Below are 22270 nucleotides of genomic sequence, written 5' to 3'. Positions count from 1 at the left end.
AGGACTAATGAATCTGAATCCCTCTAGAAGTCATTAGATGATCTGCTACTAAAATTCTTTTAAAATAGCTATGCTATTTGGACAGGAAAGTTCTATTATGATGTTATACAGAAGGTCCTTTATATTGCAGTCTTTCTGATTATGGAAGAGATTAGCTTACTTGTGTGAAAATGAGACCAGTAAGTTAATGATCTGGTTTAAAAAGTTAAGCCTACAAGAAAGTATCAGCTTGCTAGCCACTTCAACCCTTTGGAGTGTGAGGTACTGAGGCATGATTTATGAGAGTTATCAGAGTGCAATTATTTAAAATGTTTATTTGGTCTTGTGTAGCAGGGCAGCTGTTTTAAGTTTGGGGTCAGTAATCATCTGAGTAAAGAAACACGCAGTTAAGGAAATGGGGTTTTTTTTGCATCTGGAGGAACTTTCCAGTCTCAAATGTTATAAACATACAGTAAAAAATTAAACTTTCTTCAGTTTTGCAAAGCAGCCCATTCACAGAGCTTAATTATAACTTCCTTTCCAGGCTCTGGATGGTGATTTCTCTGAAGATAACCGCAACAAGTGCAGAATTGCTACTGCACCTTTGATTGAGGCTGTGGAAAATCTGACAGCATTTGCTTCAAATCCAGAATTTGTCAGTATACCAGCACAGATCAGCACTGAGGTAGGCAGATGTTGCCCTTCCACCCTCAAAAAGTTTAAAACATTGAAACTGTGTCTGTGGGTAAAATGGCCTGACCCTGAAATGTCTGTGTTCCTGGAACCTCATGGGAATTGCACTGTTATTCGTAGGGCACTCTGCCATCTTTTGCTTGACCTCTGCCCTTGAATTTTGCACCAGTGGGGTGAAACTAATGATGCTATCGTAAATGCCACCAGTCTCCAGCTACTAACTAGTAACATGGTGCAAATGACTTGCATGTCTTGTTAGCTTGATTCTTCCATTTGATAAAGTAATAAATCTCCTTTTTCTCCCCTCAAGAGTAGCTTTAACAATCAAATTAGTTCTGAAAAAGGTTGAATGGTTGTCATTTGGCTTTGTCCCTTCCAAAAATGATATGTATCCATGATGACAAAAAGTGGGGTTTTTTGAGAGTAACTTTTCATAGGCCTTCCCTTTCCTTTCCTTCTGTTCTCCCTCCCCAGCTCCTGTAACTATAACAGATTAGTGTATAAGTTAACAAATACAGGTTTTCTTCAGGCAAAAAATTCTTTCAAACTTCATAAATGCTTAAACGTGGAATTGATGTAATGTTGCTGACTCTCTAACTGGTGGTTCCCACTTTTGGCAACCCTCAGTTCATGCTGGCTGTATCAGATGATTTGATAACTGTTGCAGTCTCAAAGTTGTGGGGCTGTTCCTTAAATCTAGGCCTGTCTTTTCCAGGCCTATTGTTCYTGAGTTAACGAGATTATTGGAGATAAACTAGATATAAAGATGATGACCCAACTACAGTGCTGTAGTCCACGTGATTACTGTGAAGAGAACCTGTTCACTTGGATCCTGCCAATCTTGTGACAAACTTTGTTAAAGKATATCTCTGTAGTCTACCTTCAGACAAGTGTCTTTATTTTCTCCTATTTCTGAGCTGGATGAGGCCTCTGTAAACTTCAAAACTGTTTTCTGAAGTATGTTACAGAGAAAACGGTTGGACTGCAATGATTTTACTACTCTTTTCTTGGTGATTATCAGTGAATATAATAGTATTGGGCAAGATATGATAATGCTTTTTTAATGCCATTGATGAAACCTATTTTTAGTAGCAGAACATGTGGACAAACTCAAATAATGATATAAGCATTCTCTGCGTTCCTGCTAGTGCAGAAAACACCAATTTTTATTCTGATGTATGTCTTTATTAAGATTTGGTAGTCAGGTAATTTGGAGTGTTTTCCATATATTTTGAAGCTAGTTTTAATCCTGTTTGTCTTGTTCCTCTCTGATCACAGGGATCACGAGCACAGGAGCCAATTCTAGTTTCTGCTAAAACAATGTTGGAGAGCTCATCTTTATTGATCAAAACCGCCCGTTCTCTGGCTATCAATCCAAAAGACCCTCCTACATGGTCTGTGCTAGCTGGGCATTCGCACACTGTCTCGGATTCCATTAAGAGTCTTATCACCTCCATCAGGTATGTTTTCTGTAGTAAGCATTTTTTTGTATCCACATTTAAGTTGCAATAGTTCAGCAGCTGATTCAATAAAGGGAAAATAAAGAATAGTACTATATTGCCCATACTGCTTTGTTGTTTTCTTTTTTCTTTCCCAGCTAATGGACATTATTTATGTTCTGTGATGCACAAGGTCTCTCCAGTTACACTGAGTGTTTAATCATAATTAGAGACTGTACTGCTCTGCAGTGTAAGATTGTTCTTTGTTTGTATTCTATTCTCCTTTCCTATTCCCACACTTTTTGTTTCAGTTTAAAGGTAAACTTAACAGAAAATGCTGTAGAAGTAAAAATTTGGCTAATATTATCTATATTCAGCCCACTTACCAACATCTAGAATGTGGAGAACAGTAATTTTAGGTCAGATACCATACAAACTAACTTTGCTATCTTTTTCTTTACAATACTCTTCTCTGTTTAGTTACAAGAATGCTGTTGCAAAACATGAATATTTCTTAAGACCAAACCTGTGTGTCCCTTTCTCGTTCAAAGGTGTTTGGGTTTTTTTTTTAAGTCCTAATAGGAGTTTTGTTGTTTATTCAACCTCTTAATGTTGATCAACTCAAAATGCTATGAAAACAATGCACTAGTAACTGCTACAGTTTCATTTATCTTTGGTAATGATTATACTAAAATAGCAAACTGCATGTCAGGACAAATTACCCAAAAACTAATTTTATTAGAAGGCACCTGGGACTGAGGGTAAAATATAATATCCAAGCAATTGTCTTCTGAGACATTCTGTCACACTGTACAGAATATTTTTTCCTGTTGTCTCTGTTGCTCTTTTATTGTGACCTCCTTTACTGGGCTAATCGCTTGACCATCCTGAGGAGGTTGGGTTGTGTGGGTTTTGGGGAGGGGGTTGTTTTTCTGTTTTTGTTTGTTTGTTTTGTTGTTGTTTTGTTTTTCCTCCTGAGACAGTTAACTTTATTGCATAATCCTTGGAGACAACTGATATTTCCTTCACTCCCTTTTTCTCGAAGCCTAGCACTGATTTTTACTAAAGGTTTGGAGTACTCTGTATGTATATCAAAATCCCCCAGGTACAGCAACGCTAATCCTTCTCCTGGTTGCACTCCTCCCACGTGGTTTGTGCATGGTCAGTTAACGAACTGCGCTTGTATGTGTCCGTGGAAGAGGCCTGCCTCCTTCCCCTCGTGCTGAAATTACCACCTCTGTTCCAGGGACAAGGCCCCAGGCCAGCGAGAATGCGATTACTCCATCGATGGGATCAACAGATGCATCAGGGACATTGAGCAGGCCTCGCTGGCGGCTGTCAGTCAGAACCTGGCCACCAGGGATGACATCTCAGTTGAAGTAAGGGAGATGGCACGGGAACAGGCTAATCGTGCTGCTTTCCTTTCCGTCTGCAGATTTAGAGCTGGGCACTGAGCAAGCACAGCCTGTCCCTGAGGGGAGAAGTAGTCTTACTGAAATCTTTCCAGGCAAAACCATGTGCTTGTTAAAAAGTACGTTGCTTCTGGAAGTGTGCTGGTAGGAGGAGATCTCTAATGTTTTCTGTGCAGCTAAGGCTGGCTGTAGATGGGAGGCAGAATTGGGAAGGAGGTAGCTGGGAGTTAAAATGTTTAAACTCTAGTTTTGTCTTGGATTTTGCAAAGTGAGAACTGGAGCTTCCTGAAATTAGAAAAAAGACTCTAAGGTGCAGGAGAGAGTAGTGAACAAGCAAACCAAAAATAGAGAAGGAGTGATGGTTTTGTTAACAATTTATGACAAGATTTAATATAGTAGCTCCTCAGAGCAGGCCTAATGACACTACTGTAAAAAATTTTTTTGTTTGTTTCATCGGGGGGAAAAAAATCATTCTTCAATTAATTGCTATAATTTAGGAAGTAGAAGCTGTAAAGCAGAAAGAGCAATACCAAGATAAGAAATCTATTCTGTAAGTGTTGAATATATTCATGAGCAAAAAGCTACTGTAGTTACTTGTAGCATGTAGTGATTATTTTAAGTGATAGCCCTAATGAGAAAATTTTCTTAAAATATTAATACACGTTACCCTTTCCTCCTCATACGTGAAGAAGCTTGACTACAGCTACAGTCATCATGAGAAAATTATCTCAAATTACCAGCAGGGAGGTTGGCATTAAACTCCTTCATTATTTTGCCCTTTTTTTTTTTTTTTTCTCCAGTCCTTAGTGTAAGTATTCCAGTATTTTCTGTTCTCCAGTGGAAAGGGTCGGTTGAGGCCACCTAGTACCATTTAATACATTTTTGCTAATTTGTTAGAGGGATTTGGCTTTTAAATTGATGTCCAAGTTCTGAYTGCTTTTCTAAAGTGGTCAAATATCTCTTCCCATGTCAACACAGAGTAGGAGGGCTATGGGAGAATATGATCCTCAAAATTACAGATTCACTTGCCAAATGTAGTGGTGAAATTTTTTAATTTTAAACAACACCTACCTATTGCTGATCTGCCTGCCTTTTCTCACATGACTGACAGATGGTTAATGTTTCTCTGGCTTAGATTTCCTGTGCTGCATAGAAATCAGGATGTTTTTGAAGTTAATCTGTTACTAGAAGTCCAGTGATTTAAATTTCAATGTCTTTTTTATTAATGACTATTTTTTGGTTCAATAAATGAACTGTTGGGTTTATGTTGATATATGTTCACAGGAAAATCAGTGCCACCCCCTGCCTGGTGGTAATTTAGGCAAATTCTATGCTATTTCAGCCTTCATCTGTTTGAGTAAGGGCCATTAGGGCAGACTGCCTATGAAAAACAAGCAACTGGAGGCTAGATTCTGTTTGGTATTCAGTGTTTCATTGTTCTATTGCTGCTTGAAATTGCGTCCATATTTGTGTATTCCAGTGGTTTATTTGGGCTGTAATACTGCATATTAGAAACATCTCGGACTAAATGAAATGATACAAAATAAGTTACTGCAGAAAATATTTCATACATGTAATTCTTTTCTATTTCAATCATTTCATTTTGAACATAGTGCTGAACTGAAATAAGCACTATTTAAGATACTAAGCTATTTGTAAAGCAGTATAGAAATACAGCCAAGTGCCAGAATGCTTCTCCCCCACTCACCCCCCCAGTCTTGCCTTGCAGGAGAATGAGCTAAATCCTGGCTGCCAAGACATTAACTGCCTTTGAATTAAAAGCTAGTATTTATGTGATAACAGGCCCAGTGTTGTGCCTTCCTTATCTTTCTGTCCCTCAGACTGTGCTCAGGTCTCTTGCACTCAGATGTCATATTTTTGCTTTCCCTTTTATATTAATAAATTTCTGCTGCTGGCTTCAAAGTGTACAGCAGAGTTTCTGCTCTTGTGCTGCACTGTTTGCTTTGAAAATGCTTGTTCGTATTTTAATTGGAGCTCTGACCAGTGCAGAGACCAGTGGTTTCTCTCACCAGTGCAGGGCAAGAATAGGGTTTGTTTTTGTTTTGGTTTTGGTTTTTTTGGTTTGGTTTTTGGTGGGAGGAGAGGAGGTCACCTTGCGATGAGAAATGGTTCCTATTCCTGCATTGCCACTATCAGCTCAAGTGAGAGGCGCCATCATCACCCCCCTCCCTTTCTCCCTCTCAGACTTGCCTGATAAATCTAAACAGCAGCAAGCCTCTGTTAGGGCTCCTACAGTTGAAATAGGATATATGTGAAGAAAACAAGCATGTAAATAAAATCAGTAGCTTGAATTTCTGCATCATATGTAGTGGGTCATTTAATAGAGATTTGAGTAGTTTGGTTGGTCTGAGGATGAGTTTATGGTGTGATAAAACTTGATAAATGAGCAGCTGTGGTAAGAACTGACAATTTGTCTTTATACTAGGCTTTACAGGAGCAGCTGACATCGGTTGTTCAGGAAATTGGCCACCTTATTGATCCTATAGCTACAGCAGCTCGGGGAGAGGCAGCTCAGCTTGGGCACAAGGTACGGTCCTAACATTACAAAGATATCTGGAGTCTTGGACAGTTGGACACTAGGGGAGACCATGGTTTAGTAGTTCATTCACCTCTTACAAAAGAGCAGAAGAAAATACGTGGAAGGAAGAAGGATCTGGGACTTCCAAACGCTAGGAGCAGAGACCAAATAAATCTGCTTATTTTATGAACCATAAGAAAGACATTTTCATTAAATTTTTTGGTGTTAGCAGGTGGGGAGGGTGAAAAAAGGACGAATTAAACAAGGGTGGAGAAAAGCAAAGATGGAAAGGAGGAGTGGAAGGTTATAGGTGTCTGTTCTAGCAGCTACAGATGTGTGTAGGTGCTCCTGACTCCTGTGATATGACCTCAGGCTTGTCACTCTCCAGGTTTATTTGGCAGTTCACTTGCTTGCGGTTTGTGAGCTGAATTTGGCCAAATGAAGAGTTCTGACAAAGGTTTGCCAGATCCCATGCTGATCTGGGACTCTGTGGATCAAGTGCCCCACTCCATTTCTTGGCCCATGTGTGACGAAGCAGGGCAAAGTGTGGGGGAAATGTGCAGGGGCTCCCTCTGGCCTCGCCTGGGCTCAGTCATCTCCTGAGGTGGCTTCTGTAGTCTGTGGAGAGGGAAGTTTTGAAGTGTGGCTTCAGAGCAGGAGGCTAACTTGCCCACTTACCACCTTTTCAGGGAGACTCTCTCCATTAATTATAGAGGGAATATAGCTTTATTAGGAAACAGTATTTTTGAGCTACTCCAAGTTTGGACTCCTGCTGTAAAATTTTAGGGGCCTTTAGTGGTGACGGGGGAGGAAAAGAGGAGAAACTTGAGTACTGTTTTAAGTATTTTGAAAACAAATGTCCCCCTTTACTTTGAATTAAATATGGTAGAAGTTGTACTTTTTGGATCTCTGATTCTGTATGAAAGGGTTAAGTGTATTTGCTGTTTGGATAAGGGTTTGCATTAATTGTTGAAAATGCTTATTATTTTCAGTCTAATGGATCAAATATGCAAATATTTTTCAAGTACTTAACTCATTCTGGAGCCATTATAAGGTAAGGTGTCTGTCCACAGCAAAGAGTTGCGTTTATCTCTGACAGAATCAGTAGCAGGTTCCCAGAGCTGATCAGTAAGAGTCGTCAGCGTGCCAATAGACACATGCGTATGAAAAAACACTTGAGCGCCAAGGAGAGCAGGTAGCCTGAAAAGCGGTAGTGTACTCCTCACAAATGCCAGGCAGTTTTTTCACTAAAAATTCAGTTAAGGGTGACATGCAAAAAAGCCAGTACACTTCATAACCATGTAAACAGTGTCAGATCTGCTAACAAATGTTACTTTCTTTAGCTTTGGATAACCATCAATTATTTGGTACTGTATCAGCTCCTTGCAATTTGGATACATGGTCTACCTAGCCCTGGAGCCTTTGCAGAACTTTTCTAATTCTGGATTGATAAGATACAGGAAGCTATGTAGTCATGTTCCTCCTCTGTCTACATTTGATATGTCTAGACCAAAGTGCATAGAGCACTTAAGCATAGACTTCTGAAGTCTACTTTTCCTGTCTGATGCAGATGGTATGGTTTCCACTACTTGCTTTGACATAGTTTAAAAGATCTTATTTGTGAAATCATTCCAAATATTTTTTTTTTAACTATGGTTTTAATTTTTTTTTAATTCTTTGGAAAATAAAGTAGGAAAAGAAGGCTTACTAAGGTATTTCCAATCTTCATATTTTACTGGCTCTTAGCTATCCCTGTAGTCATATACATGGATTAAACATTTTAATCTTTTACTCCACAGTTTTTGGCTTCAAGTACAGTTGTTTTCCCTTGGCAGACCGGCTTTCTAAAGCTTCTTTATAGCCCCTGCAAATGTATCAACACTTTAATTTCTGAGGTTACAGGTACACCAAACTGTGCCATACTTCGCTTTTCTTGCATGTTCTGGAATAATCAGCCCAAAGTAATACTGTCTTACAGCCAGCAGAAGGTATAAAGCATAATTCTCATGTATTTAATGCAGGAACCAAACACTTTTATAGATGGCACATCAGACAAGTACACTGTAAAAATTTTCATGCTACTAAAACTCCCCTTTTCTTTCAATAAGTATATAGCTGAAAGCAGATGTTTCCTCAGTAGAACTGTGAATTAAATGAGAAACTTAGGAAAACAGAGACCGACTCCACACATTTCTGAAGACTAAATTACAGCAACATGAGTTGCTAGCAGAACTGTGTCTTTAGATATTGCAAACACTTTAACCCCTGTAATTAACTGAACAAACATGCACTTTCCCTGGTAAGTCTTCTTTCTGGAGCACCTATTCCAGTCAGCCCACACCCCTCTGTTACAGACCACCATGTACCCAGCAGTCTCCTGTTTAGCAGTAAGAAACACTGCGTGGTTGGGCCACTTGGCTGTCTTGTGCAACTGTTTGCATATAATGAATTAAGAGYCTATCCTAAGGTGGTAATATCATTTCTGCAGACCACAGCATCTTGCACGTTAGAKAACTGTTCAGGTCTGTGCTGGAATCTGACTTAGAGGCTTTGAAAGGTTAGCCTGGTTTGCCACAGAGCAAGTTATTGCAAATATGGATAGTCTCTGAGATAAACAGAAGACTCCAAATCCTGTACAGTCCCACTCTGTTGTCTGTCAACAATGAAAGTTGAGAAATCTCTCCCTTGGACAGAGGAGGCTGTTGTCATTTATGCCCTTAAATACTGTGCAATTTCTTACCAGTTTGAAAACAATTTCATCTGACGTCAGGTCTCATGTCTTCAATTGTTTCTGTCTGAAGGGATAAACRTTGTTATATTACAGCATTTGAAGCTGAGGAGAGACAGAATCACATAGGGATATGTTCATAAACTAAGTTTCATACAGCTTTGAGGCATTAGGAAACTGCGCTACTTGAGCTAACCCACTGCCTGATGTTAATTGGGGAATAGGATTCCACTCCCGTTTTTAAAGAAACTGGATTAAGAACCTTTTGTTTTTTCTGCTTTCTTAGGTTACACAGCTGTCAAGTTACTTTGAACCCTTGGTTTTAGCTGCAGTCGGTGTGGCGTCCAAAACATTAGACCATCAGCAACAGATGACTGTGTTGGACCAGAGTAAGACGCTAGCAGAATCTGCCTTACAGATGTTATATGCAGCCAAGGAAGGAGGAGGAAATCCCAAGGTATAATCAATGTGTGTAACAAATGGGTCATTAGAGATATTAACTTGAAATGATTCCTACAATTTTAAAGTGAAAATCCTGTGCATTAAGTTTGTATTTTCTCAAACAGATATGTTGTTTTCTGATGCTGGTAACTAAAGTCCTTTTATGACTTCCACTTACTGAAATTGAAGGCTTAGAAGGTTTTCTATTAATAGAAAGGAAGAATTGGCAGATTCAGATTACAAGGAGCAAAGTAATTCTGACTGCTATAGAAAATAAAGAAGAGGTTTTTAATGGATGGCGGCTTAAGTAAATAGGTAGGGTCAAAATGCATGCAATACAGAAAAAAGTGTAGGTATATATTGATTCTCTTAGTATATATGTGTCTTGTAAAGAAAGCAATGAGTAAAACTTTACCTTTTTTTTTCCTTTTGATAAAGGAGACAGTTGTCAAAATATATTTTAGTATGATTTGTTGCATCATGCTAAAGAATAGGCAAATTTTTATTGGGAATTCTTATGTTTTGTAAAGGACTATTGCAATATAAAGTCATGGAGTTGTGGAAGTAATGTTTATTTTCCTGCCTCTCTGCTGCGTCATGTGAAATGGCTTAACTTTGACCAGCACAGACTGTTTGGAGGGGAAGGAGGGAGGAATTACTGGATAGCACTTCAAAACTAGGCAGAAAAATCCTGAAGTGTTTTTATAGCTTAGAAAATAAAGAATAGCTGTTAAGAGAACCTGCTGTAATGTTCACTTACTCCTTTTACTGCTCAGATGACACAGTAACTATGTAGGGTATGGATTTTGTCTATTTAAAAAAAAAAATCTAGTTCTTCTACACTGCAGTTATTAGCAGACAGTTCAGGTGTTACTGCCTGTTTACAGCGTGCGATAGACCTAATTGTCAACCCGTAGGTTAAATTATTGTCTGAAAAATCCACTCCTGCTTTTTAACCTATAACCACCCATAAATTGAAATCTTTCCATTCTTTGTGAAGATCTATTCCATGGTGAAGAGAGGGGAAAGGGATTATTAGCGGTATAAATGTTAGGAACGCTTACTCTTTGGAATTGTTTTTTTTAATTGTGAAATGGTTCTCAATTTGCAACCATTTGCAAAACCTTTAAGCGTATGGCAGCTACCTCTTCCTGCCAAATTAATAGGCTATGTTAAGAGTCTAAGTTAGTATGTGTTTACTGTCTGTTGGGCGCTGCATTTCTTACAGGTCGCAGCATTCAGTGCCTCTCAAGTACCAAGGGAAGGCTGAAAACCAAATAGAACAGTTGCTGGAAAGGTTCCTACTGAGAATAGGTAGAGGTGGCCTGAAGGCTGGAGGATGCTCTGAAGATGTTGTGCGACACGCTTACCTTCAGTCTTTTGCACCAGCATGCATAAAACTAACTTGGTTTTGTTTGATAGCAGTGGCAGCTCCTGGCTGCGTGTCCAGGCCACATATTGCTTAAAGTGATGTATATAGTATTAGCAATATGCATGCTAGGGGTTGGGATCCCATGCTATAGACAACTGAGAGCATTTGATTTCTGGTCTTTTCTGTTAGAAATAAGAATCTGCAAATCAGAATCTGAATGCTCAAGAAACCCACTTGCCTTTGTGCACATTAACCATACAGCAGGGACTGGTACAATGTGGTGGATGAGAAGGAAGGTGGTGCCAGTGCCTTTTGGGGTTATCTTTTATTTGGACAGAGTGTGACAGAGGGGAATACCCTTTATGTGTCCCAGAATGCTATTTCCAACTTGACTGGGGCACCCACGTCCTACCCACAACTAGGTCCTACCCTGACTGGGTGTTTTCATATCACTCTGGCCTTTCATCAGACTTGCTATGGGGGCTTTTATAGCATAAATATGCTTTTGGCAGAAAGTGGGTTCATGACGCACTGAAACTGATATTAGAGAGGCTTTTTATTAGTTCATGGATGCTAACTTCTAAGACCTGCTGGAACTAGATTTGAAACACGTTTTATAAGTGTTTCAAATGTTCTGTATTATGCTGCTGCTTCACAGAGAGATTTAATCCACACATATGCAGGCTCCATAGAGTTGGGGGTTCTTGAATGTTCTCTCTACTGGCTGCAATACAGGCGTATTTTCAGAATGTTTTCCTCAGTAGGATTCAAGATGTGGATTGAGCACCGCTGAAATCCTAGCACTTGTTTCTTCATTACCTCTTGAGAGTGTAAAGTAGGAGGAGTCAGCAGAGATGATGCAAGGCTGTGCAACTGAGGTTGAGGAAAAATAATTTGGGAAATCTAAGTTGTCAGGATAGCCTCGGTTCTGCAACGTGCTGCATCTGCTAATTTCCGTAGACAAAGATTTCTTTAAAGGCAAAGATTTGAAGCAGCACCTATCAAAAACATTAGTACAAAACACACATCCAGAATAGCTGATGTCCACTTCAGGGTTTCTAATTAGCAGATTACTTGCATCACCTAAATACTTTACTTAAGGGATGGTATTGTTAGGAGTGAGAAGGAAATTTCAGCTTCTGAAAGAAAGGGAGAGTTGTCCTGCATTCCCCTCAATTTAATTTTAAATCCTTTTCAAGCCAATTAATTATGCTTCAGATTCTAATGCTGTGATGTCTTCGTTAGACCATTTGGCCTAGTTCRTGCTGAACTCTGATCCTCTCAGATCATTACCTTTTATGTTCATATTGGAGGTTTTACACACTCTGGCAGACTGTAGTGCCTCCGGGATAGTCACCTGCTACAAGCATTTCACATCTCATCGGTTTTATGCAAAGAGAATTCCTTGTTCCTATGAAACTGTCRCACATTTTTAGAGTGTGAACTGTGAGCAAGACCACTTGCATAATCATTTCATTGCTTAGACTTCTGGCATTCTCTATTTCATTAAGTTTAGAAGAAAACTAAAATAGTTGACACTGTAGACTTCAGCAATCTACAACTATTTCAGCAATCTAAACCACTGTTTTAAACATGGATGGCATATACATTTGCCTGATGGCTTGTTGCTTACTGCAAGTGCTCATTGCTTCATGTTGCTTAGCAAATATTGATTTATTTCACCCCTTCCTCTTTCYCTTGCTTAATGATGGTTACTGATGTAGTAGAATGCAGTACTGCAAGTCCAGGGTGCTCTTGATCCCTAATTGTTGCTAATAGTAAGGGGTACAAAGGCTGTTGTTGCCTATCTCTTCTGCAAGAGTTCGGGTTATGTTTTTTTATGAAATATTCAGTTAGTTGTGTGCATGCCCTGACTTCTCTTACTCTGCTTTCTTCCAAAACCATTGATGAGCATCTGTGTTGACCAAATATTTTTAACCATTTTTTTTAATTTGTTTTCATCCTGAGCCTTGTAGACACATAAGCATCTATTGTGTATCTAGGGAGAGATCTCTGTTAAAGTTTGTCTTTTCTTTTATTTACCCTCAGCTCTGCAATTTGGTGCATTAGAACAAATGGACCCGTTTACATTATTTCTCAACATGTATCACAGGAAAACCTCTTCTGATGAATGTGACAAAACACATATGAGGATCAGATACAATAATAAGAAATGATTGTTTTGTATCCCTGCAAGACATTGTTTCCTCCGTTTACATGCTACCTGGATGTTTTTTGTAATGCTCAAGATTTTCCTAAAAATAACTAAAGCACATGAAGGAGGAGGAAGGGAAAAATGGAAGAGGCTGAGTATTGAACTAAATGTACTTGACTGGATTAACAAAGCAGCTGGGCTAGAATGTGTGCTTTCAAAACAGCTCCTTAGTAAAATTTGTTKTTTTTTTTTTTTTCTTCCTCTTGGCAACAATCTTTTTCTTCCTGAGTTCAGGAAATGGAGAAACTAAAAACCTTGCATCAACTTTATGGAGAAGAAACTTTCTGTTAGTGGCCTGTAGGGATGATGGGCTATGTATTCCACACTAATGGTTATGTAAATGCCATCATCTTTTCTAGAAGTTAAGAGCCTTTATAGAAGAGAGAGAAAGATGAGATGCAGATTTCTGTGTTCATGCTTTGTGAGGGCATATTGGTAATTTTGGCAACTTACGCTGCTATCTTTGAGCTGGTGGTAGCTTTTGGAAACTCAGAAATGAAAGATTTGTGAGTTTCTCAGTAAAAAAGGAAAATATTTCAAACCAAAGACATCAATTTAGACACATGTAGAAGAATTCTATTGCCAGAATAAAACAGTTTATTACCTTTAGGTCCTGTATAAATTGTTGATAAACAGGGAGGCAACTAGACTTTAATTATTACACTGTTGGATTATTATTCTGGTGGACCTTTTCTTCTGAAATGTCTTTAGCCAGGATATTTTTACATTGTCTCGTCAGAATCAAGAGCCAAACACTGTTTAGGATTATCTCTGCTCATTGCTAATGAGGATTTTGTAGGGAAGTAATGGCATTCCCTCCAACTTTGGCTGGGGAACTAAACAGTATTTCAAGATGGAAAACAGTCAGTTCTGTGTCTTCACCCATCTGAAACACTGCAAACTAAAATCTGCTTTCTGGATTTGCATGAGTGAAACTGGGATAAACCAAACCCAGAGTTCTTAATTGCCATTGTTTTTAAAATCTCATCTTGAAGCTCCATGTTCTCTGCTGTTCATAACTGATTATCTAAAAATTGTATCATTTTCATCACAAGAATCTGTTCATAAAAATGAAATGTATAATAATGTATATTAAAAGGGAAGTGATTTTTCTATTTTATGTAGGCTTTTTTTTTCTGGCTGGCTTTTCATTTTTCACTGATTATATGGTTCATATGAATAACAAAATAAGCTTGTTGATATAGCTCCAAATCAAATGAGAGTAGGGTTTTGATTATTGAAGTCTGTTTTGATTACCTGCATCAAGAAATATTGTCATTAAAGAAGCCCTCAAGTGTTTTAACTCCTACAGAATGCTTTAATGGTTGTACATACACATGCTAGTATATGCAAAAGACCCTTCCATTATGCTTATGCATTAGTCTAACTTTATAGATGTGTGTATGTATGTGTAGGTATGTATACATACATATTAACACAGATGTGTATRTATACACTCATACTTTTTATACCCTAGGCCCTATACTACAGTCATGGCAAGGCCCTTAGCAGTGCAATTTTTAGTAGACTGCTTAAAAATTACTGAAGCTCAGGGGTATTCATTGTCTTTACATGTAAATATGTTGAGGAAGGAAATTGGGCAAGCTTGCGTACAGCCTTTGTAGTGTGTGTGTCTGAAATGCAGAAAAAAGGTATTTTCTGCACTTTTGCTTTGGTGTAAGAGTAGACTGTTTCAACATCTGGTGTATTTTTGCCTTTCCCTAACTTTGTTTCTTCTGTTAAACACTAATCACTTTCCTAATCTGTTCTAGGGAAGGTCTTAATATGTTCCCAAGTAATTCTTATTCAGTATTGCGTTTCTTTTTTCAGCCAGCTTTTCTCCATCAATGTTGATGCTGGACAAGGTTTTCAAAGCTACTATTAGATGTTGCATTAACTAATAACACTTTCAAACCGGATGTTGACTTGTGCACAGAACAGTCCCTAATATTCTTTCTTTTCCCATTCTCTCCACTCCAGGCATCACATACGCACGATGCAATCACAGAGGCGGCCCAGCTGATGAAAGAGGCTGTGGATGACATAATGGTTACCTTAAATGAAGCTGCCAGTGAAGTAGGCATGGTTGGTGGTATGGTAGACTCAATAGCAGAGGCAATGAGCAAGGTGAGCATAGATATTTAGAATGCTTTTTGCCTTGCATCTGAAAGCTGATCCACAGTGTAGCAGCTGAAAGAGCTAGTGCTAATTCATTTCAGCGACATGTGATAAATGACACACTACCCCAGTAAACCTAAAGAATATTTGAAAAATAGCACGGATTTCAAAATCAAACTGATATGTGGGATGGATGTTCCATTACCAAAATAGACAGCACCAGTGGGTAGAATTGTTTTGGAAGATTATTCTATTCAGTAATACACTGGTAGTTAAGAAAAATAGAAGAAGCAAAATTAAAAGCCTAGATGACCTAGGTTTATCACCATATTTAATTATCTTTTAAATTAGTCTTCTAAGTGATCAACAAGTCTGTTTTGGGACAAACTCATCCCAGAAGGAAGATAGCAGAGACTGAAGTGTTTTGCTACTTTCTGTAAAGTGTTGTGCTGGAAATGTACAATTGCAGAAGGCAAACGGGCTGCGCTGAACCAAAAAACTGGCTTTTCCTGTCTCAAGTTTTTGGCTCTTAAAGCGTTAAGCATTGCACATTAACTTTTAGATTAGCAGAGTACCAAAGGTGGTTTGAACTTGCACAAAAAGTTAATTTTGAACTTGAAAACACTGCACTGTAAATTCTGTACAAGTTGTATTCTATACTGACATTGGGCTAGGTCTTTTCTGAGTTTTCCCATACATGCTTGTGCACTGATTTTATATATTTAGAGATATTTTATAAGAATTAACATACAATACAGTTTTAATATTAAGTGGAAGATGTTATTTATTATGAGGTTATTTCTTTCATATTTTTCCCTCTTTCATGGAGCTGGATGAAGGTACACCTCCAGATCCCAGGGGAACATTTGTTGATTATCAGACCACTGTGGTGAAATACTCTAAAGCCATTGCTGTAACAGCACAAGAAATGGTAAGAAATTTGGCTAGAGATAGTAAAAGCTGTTGTGCACACACAAGGAACATGAAATGCTTTACACAGTGTTACATACAATGTTGTGATATTGATTTCCAATACGCCTATCTATATAGGGGTAATCAACAAGAGAGGTTATGGTTTTGTAGATTTAACTGTTGAGTCTTAGTCGCACAATGGAAGGGGTGGCTGTCCAGAAGAGGAGTGCTGGGTCTCTGGGTTGTCTTCTGGCTATTCTACAAAGCCCTCTTTTAAAAAAAAAAAAAAAGTGGTATTCTAACTTGTCATTTTGTCCAAGAAAACCAGTATGGAAACAGATGGCCATCAAGAGGCTAAGTCACTACTTGGCAGAATGTAGTGGGATTCACTGTGATAGGGAAATACACTTTTCAGGAATAATTATGAGGAAGCAAAAAGAAATGGTTGTTAATTTGGGGGGAGAGAAGTTAGGATACTATCAATGCTTGATTCTATCAATGCATAGCTTTTATCACTTGCATCAGCATGGGCCTGGAGACAGATTTCTGTTTTAAGTTTTAGCAGAGTTTATAACTCTCCCTCCTTTGTGAGAAGTTTGATTTGACCTGAAACCTGATTCTGTTTGAAACAAGGTTYGTCTCTGCCAGAATATTTTATAACAGAGTCCTCTAAAAGTTGAAAACAGGCCAATCAACTCATTTCATTAGCTTCATCATGAAGCAGTCTACTAGCACTACTTAAAAGCTGTCTGGCCAAGTTTCTGTTATTTTAATGAAAAGGTATCTAACTTGGAAGTTGGTGGTGATTTTAGCTCTCTGGCCTAAGACCTGTATAGTGAAATGTAAGCTGAAATACTTTTTATTTGGCTTTTTGTATGAGAAATTAAAAAAAATATATTTCAACATGTTTTGATCAGCCCTTCATTTGTTACTGAAATCTTGTCCTGTGTTTCTTGTTTATTTAGATTAGCCCTTCACAGTGTTTGCTTATTGTTTAACTTTGCCCATGAACTGAGATCAGATTTTTATGAGACCACTCTAATAGTTATAAATATGGATCAAAAGGTCAAGTTTCTGTTTTCTTGGATTTCTGTAATTTAGCTGGATTAAAAAGAAAAAAAGAGGAAACTTGCTTAATCAAGTCTGTCTTGTTTCAGTGATGTTTAAGATAACTAAGTTTTGAAGAGTTTGGGGGAGGGTGTTGTGTATTTGGGGTTTTTCAGAAGAATAAGGGAGGGGCTCCCTTGTATGCTACGTAAAACAATTTTCTATGGAGATGTGCTTAAAAAATTTTGCGTTGCAGTCAAGAAAGGTTGATGATACTGCAGTCTATGATAATATAGCTTATTTGCAAACAGTAGGAATTTGTCCAAAACTAGTTTTGCTCCAAAGATGGAATATCATGGGTTTTGCTAACATAAATTGGGGAAAGAAGAAATATCTTTGTATAAAAGGTAGGTTTTCCTGGAGAGGTGTTTTTTTATACTGACGTTCTACCAAGGCATTTTGCGTAGTTCTAGTTATTCTTCTTTGCCCTCCTTCCCATATCTTTATAAAAGATGAGATGTTCTGCCTTGATCCCAAGAATTTTTCCGTTTCCATGTCATGCCAGCTGAGACTGACACAGACTAGCTCACCTTTGACAAAATGAAGGGGTGGCTGTGAAAGACAAGACCTGCTTCCCCATCCAATCTGAGTAACTCTAGCTGGCCTATTCCCTCACTATGTTAAAGAGTGAATTACCACCTCTAACTGCTCCTCTTTGATTACTCCGTATGTTCTGCAAGTGCCTGATTATCATGACTCTAATAAAGCATGTTTGCTTGAGTTTGCTCATGGAATTCTTGCTGGGAGGCAGATCCCTTAAAAAGCAAGTGTTTTTCCCCCATTTCATCAGTGTGGCCAAACAAACGAGTGTGCTTCTAGGCTGGAGTGTATTAACAAGTTATTCTCATGCCTGTCTTTTTCTTTTTCTTTTGCCTGTGTTCTTTTTTCAGATGACTAAGTCGGTTACTAACCCCGAAGAGTTGGGAGGACTTGCATCACAAATGACCAATGACTATGGGCATTTGGCTCTCCAGGGCCGGATGGCTGCAGCTACAGCTGAACCAGAGGAGGTCTGCAGTTTTTAGACCTCTTCGTTCTATGTACACAGTGGTGTCAACATAGGTGTTCTTTTACCATAGGTGATAAAATAAATGCAGAGCAAAATATCAAGGGAAATTCACCTCACAGAGCTGCAGTCATCCCCAGGTCTGATACATCTCTTGTATGGTCAAAAAGATAACTGGTTTGGAACCATGTGGTAATGTGTTTTCTCTCACATGTATCTGAGATGATTCTAAAACAAATGCAGTAAATGCATTTCCAGGCAGGAGAACTGCCTTTGCTTTGCTAGCCACTTGTCTGTGTGCCAGAGATGTCCGTAGCATGTGTGCTCTGTTTGATATGTGGAAGGATGTGCTACTTCTGCCCCACTCCCACTAGAAATGTGGGGCAGGACAACACATCTGTTTTTCAAAGGAATTTTAATTGGCCTAACATTGCTTTGTTGAAACCATGCCATGATTCAAGTCAAAATTGTAGATGCAGTTTGGCTATACAGATTTCTCTCTTCAGATCTATGTTTTCAGTAAAAATGTAATTTAATGCATCAAGCATGTGCACCAAGACCAGAATTCTGAGTTTGTTTTCATTGGATAGAATGGAGCAACTGGTGTAGCAAAACTGTACATCTTTTCAAAATGGCATGAAATCATTACTTGTGCACATGGGTGTGTAAGGAAGGGAATTAGGTGTTACTGTAAGATGTTTTCAGTGAACATTCAAAACTTTAAACAGGTTTAGTTTCTGTTTCTCCTAACTCCTCCTGTTGCTCTTGATGTATGGAAAGTATCTAGGGAACAAGTTTTCTGCTAGGACTGCTATGAATCATCCAATTTTTTTTAAGAAGCATCAGGGACTATACAAAAGGAATAAATTTTTACTGTAAAAGTGTGGGTTCTCATGCTATAAGCCCTGTTGTAAAAATTTTCTGCTTGAAGAACAGAAACCTCCAATCAAAAGCTCAGTTCAGCTTAAGAAATAGACAACTTGAACAGCTGACAACTCTGTAGACCAGAAAAGAATCTCCAGAATGTCTTGGGGATATCACTTGCAGGCAACTTGCAAATATAAACAAACTCTTTATTATAATATTTTCTTTAAGTCTCATTTGGCTTGATGAATTACAAATACACTTTTTGTCTTACTGACAAGCGATTTCAAGTATATCTTGCTGTCCTGAAAGTGAGATGCAGAAAGAAAGTAGCAGCAAAGTTGTCTTTTGCTGTCGAGCATCTTTCATATCTTAGCATCAGAATATGATGGGGGGGAGTTTCCCCACAGTTTGAGCTCCTCATGCTAATTGAGGAATACATGCTATTTGCTTCAAGTGTATTAACCAATTGCAGTAGGTGCTGCAGTTTTGCTCTGAGCAGAATTAAATAAACCCCTCTTTTAATTGAATTCCTGTGGAGAATAATTCCTTATGGGGCATAACAAAGCTTTGGTGAGTTGGGGTGAGGGGGTATCTCACCATCACCAGATGTATCAGATTATCCAGACAAATKACTTCCAAAGAATTTTTTTCACTTAGTAATTACATTTCACCACTGAAAGATCATTCAGGTGTTTTAAATGTCCTGATGCCCAGTTGCTAAATGAAAAGCAATGGCTTGTGTTCAGCTTGATATTGTTAAATAGAATGACCCTCATGCATGTGAGTTTCTGCTTGAAGTAGAAATAATTTCATTTGTGAAACTAATGGCTACGGTTCCTGCTTCCTTGTTGATCCAAACAGAAAATTATTTGCCTGAGTACATGCAGGTACTAAAGCTAGCACACATTTGTGAACAGGGACCACACAGCTTATGTTRTAAGATTAATAATAAACCAGAAGCAGTGAGGGCAGCCCTTGTCAGTGTTTCACATGTGGTCAGTTCTGGAAAACTGAGAATGTGTGTGATATTCCACAAAGAATGAACCAAATCATATATTCTTCAGTCCCATTTGAGTAGTGTAGAGCAAATGCATGCTTTTTACCCATCCTAAATGCCTTGAAACCAGCATTGTGTTTATTTATTCACTTTGCTTTTACTTCTTTTTCCCCTGTACCTCCTTTACCATCTAGATAGGGTTCCAGATCAGGACTCGGGTGCAAGATCTTGGTCACGGCTGTATTTTCCTTGTACAAAAAGCTGGAGCCCTCCAGATTTGCCCTTCAGACAGTTACACCAAAAGGGAGTTGATAGAATGTGCTCGTGCTGTGACTGAAAAGGTGAGATGCCCCTTGTATTGCCCCACAGTGTCTGTCCACCACATTCCCCCACGAAGTAAATTAGTCAAATTATACGGGTCCGAATTTTTTTTTGTACTTTACATTTATACTACAATACTGGAATTATAGCAGCTGAATTACAGTAACTTTTTACTTTTGTGTGCAGTACAGTCACAGATTCATGTACTAGGCTAGTCCTATTCTTGTTCATGTCTTGTAACAAAGCTGTGGCCTGATACCAGAGGGAGGCTAGTCCAAAGCCAATCCCTGAAAAATAAGATGGTAATGTTATCTYATGAGGCACTCCCTGGGAAAGAGTATATCCATAGTTGTTATGCTGAGGTTGGTTGAGGACACATTATTTCACGTAGCAACGTCCTCCCTTTCATGCTAACCCACTTAGATCCGCATGTTCAGATTGTCTGGCTTTTCTTGGTCTTTGAAAACAGATGCATTTCAAACTRTGCAGCTTGCCTTTAGTAAGCCTTTTTGACTTCTCTCCCTTTTGTTGGCCATGAAAATTGAAAGTCAAGTGTCAGTTCCATTTAGGTTTCACCAGATATCCCTTTCTCAGCCTGTGTTAATATGCTGTCAGCTGTATGGCTGTTTTGCCATGCCATGACCCAGGAGTATCAGCAGTCCTAAACTTATGCAGGGGCAGGCTSTATCTTAAGTGTTAAAGCTCAAAACAAGATTACTAAATCAAGGAAACTGTCCAGGGAGAAGTTTGAATCTGAATACACCATCAGGAAGAGTTGTTGTATTTGAGATACATATCCCCACATGTGGATCCTTTTTGCAAAAGCCATATTTAGGACTGTAATATGGCATAAGGATGGCATCCCAGCTACAGAGCTTTGTAAATAGAATGTTAATTGGATGAAATAGAGAATTATAGCTTTTATAGTAGACAAAAATGTTGATAGATGTAAAGCTAGATATTTTTGTATGTTTTTTTTCCTAATACAATAATATTTTAGTATTTGAGTTCAGAGAGTATATACCTTCCAYTTGTCTGGCATTACAGTTGATACCAAGATAACTTAAAGGCATGATTTGGTGTTTGCCTGTGCTRTTAATGTATTTTGTTGCTGACATCTATCTTGACAGAAGTTCACTCCATTGTGTGTGACTGTATTTCAGGGAAGTTCGAACTGGTGCTTCATCCTGTGATGGAGAGGGAGCTTCCTTCTGTCTGAAGAGCAGAACTGCTAGCTCTAGTCCCCCTTAATTTGAGACAGTCTTGAAGTAATCTGGGGCCAGACTGCTAACTGCCCTGGTGAAGAACAAAACCTTATGCTTTTGTCCTCTTTCCTTAATCCTGTCTAATTCCCTGTGTCTATCATAACCTATTTCATTGCCCCTCTTACCTGTAGCCCATGGAACAGTTCCTGCAGAGTACTCTTCTAGATGGGCCCACAGTAGTTTCATTAGCCGAAATTCCCAGCTTCTCCCTGCTGCCATCTGAAAGTACTGAAGGTGCCAAGTGTGGTAACGCCGTGGTTTTGTGTGCGTGTAGGATGCATTTGATCTAAAGGATCGTTTAGATGCAGGTGTTTGTTACCAGATGGTAGCTGGCTTTCAGTGACCATTCCCTGAGGGGGAAGTGGAGTGACGGTGGTATCTTAACATCATAGCACTGCTGTGTGGCAATGTACAGCAAGAGACATCGGCTCTGGGCCATTGTGGTGGTGTCATGTTTCGTGCAAGTCGGATGTTTATCAAAAGGAGAGATCTYGCCTCACCTCAGTAGCAGGACCATATGAGTTATATAACATCAGCTCATAGAGATGCACCTTCTTTAATATTGTCTATATAACATCATTGAATCACAAAGAGTTTTTCATCCTTATGATCATGTTACCAAGCAGTGCCAGAAATCACAGAAAAGTAATTTTGACACTAAAGTAAATGCAGCTAGGTCCTTATTGACTATACAGAGTGTTGCAAGATAATTGGAATTCTTATTTATTGTACCTGGAGAAGCTTTTCCTTTCGTATATGGAAGATGAGTGCTTAAACTATTGATTGTGGAGTACCATTATTTATACGCAGAGCAGATGTAGTTAAGGCTTTGATCTGCTCCTTTATTGTGTACCATGCC

The 22270-nt window shown here is 38.7% G+C and overlaps 1 protein-coding gene across 5 annotated transcripts in view; it reads left to right on the top strand.

Moving 5' to 3' along the window:
* The window catches only part of TLN2 (talin 2), a 155890-nt gene that overhangs the window by 87883 nt on the left and 45737 nt on the right, over positions 1 to 22270 (top strand). For 3 of the 5 annotated variants that reach the window (XM_026077817.1, XM_026077814.1, XM_026077815.1), the window contains 9 exons: positions 524 to 664; positions 1951 to 2132; positions 3358 to 3490; positions 5970 to 6071; positions 9077 to 9247; positions 14799 to 14945; positions 15766 to 15867; positions 17846 to 17965; positions 20020 to 20166. In XM_026077817.1, the coding sequence (XP_025933602.1) occupies positions 524 to 664; positions 1951 to 2132; positions 3358 to 3490; positions 5970 to 6071; positions 9077 to 9247; positions 14799 to 14945; positions 15766 to 15867; positions 17846 to 17965; positions 20020 to 20166 (1245 nt within the window). The remainder of the gene's footprint in view (positions 1 to 523; positions 665 to 1950; positions 2133 to 3357; positions 3491 to 5969; positions 6072 to 9076; positions 9248 to 14798; positions 14946 to 15765; positions 15868 to 17845; positions 17966 to 20019; positions 20167 to 22270) is intronic. The other 2 variants (XM_026077816.1, XM_026077818.1) reach the window with 2 other exon arrangements.

This window comes from Apteryx rowi, unplaced genomic scaffold (genome assembly GCF_003343035.1).
Source record: "Apteryx rowi isolate R43461 unplaced genomic scaffold, aptRow1 scaffold_463, whole genome shotgun sequence".
Taxonomy (NCBI): Eukaryota; Metazoa; Chordata; class Aves; order Apterygiformes; family Apterygidae; genus Apteryx; species Apteryx rowi.
Note: the sequence above shows the minus strand (reverse complement) of the source record. Positions and strands in the feature narration are given on the sequence as shown.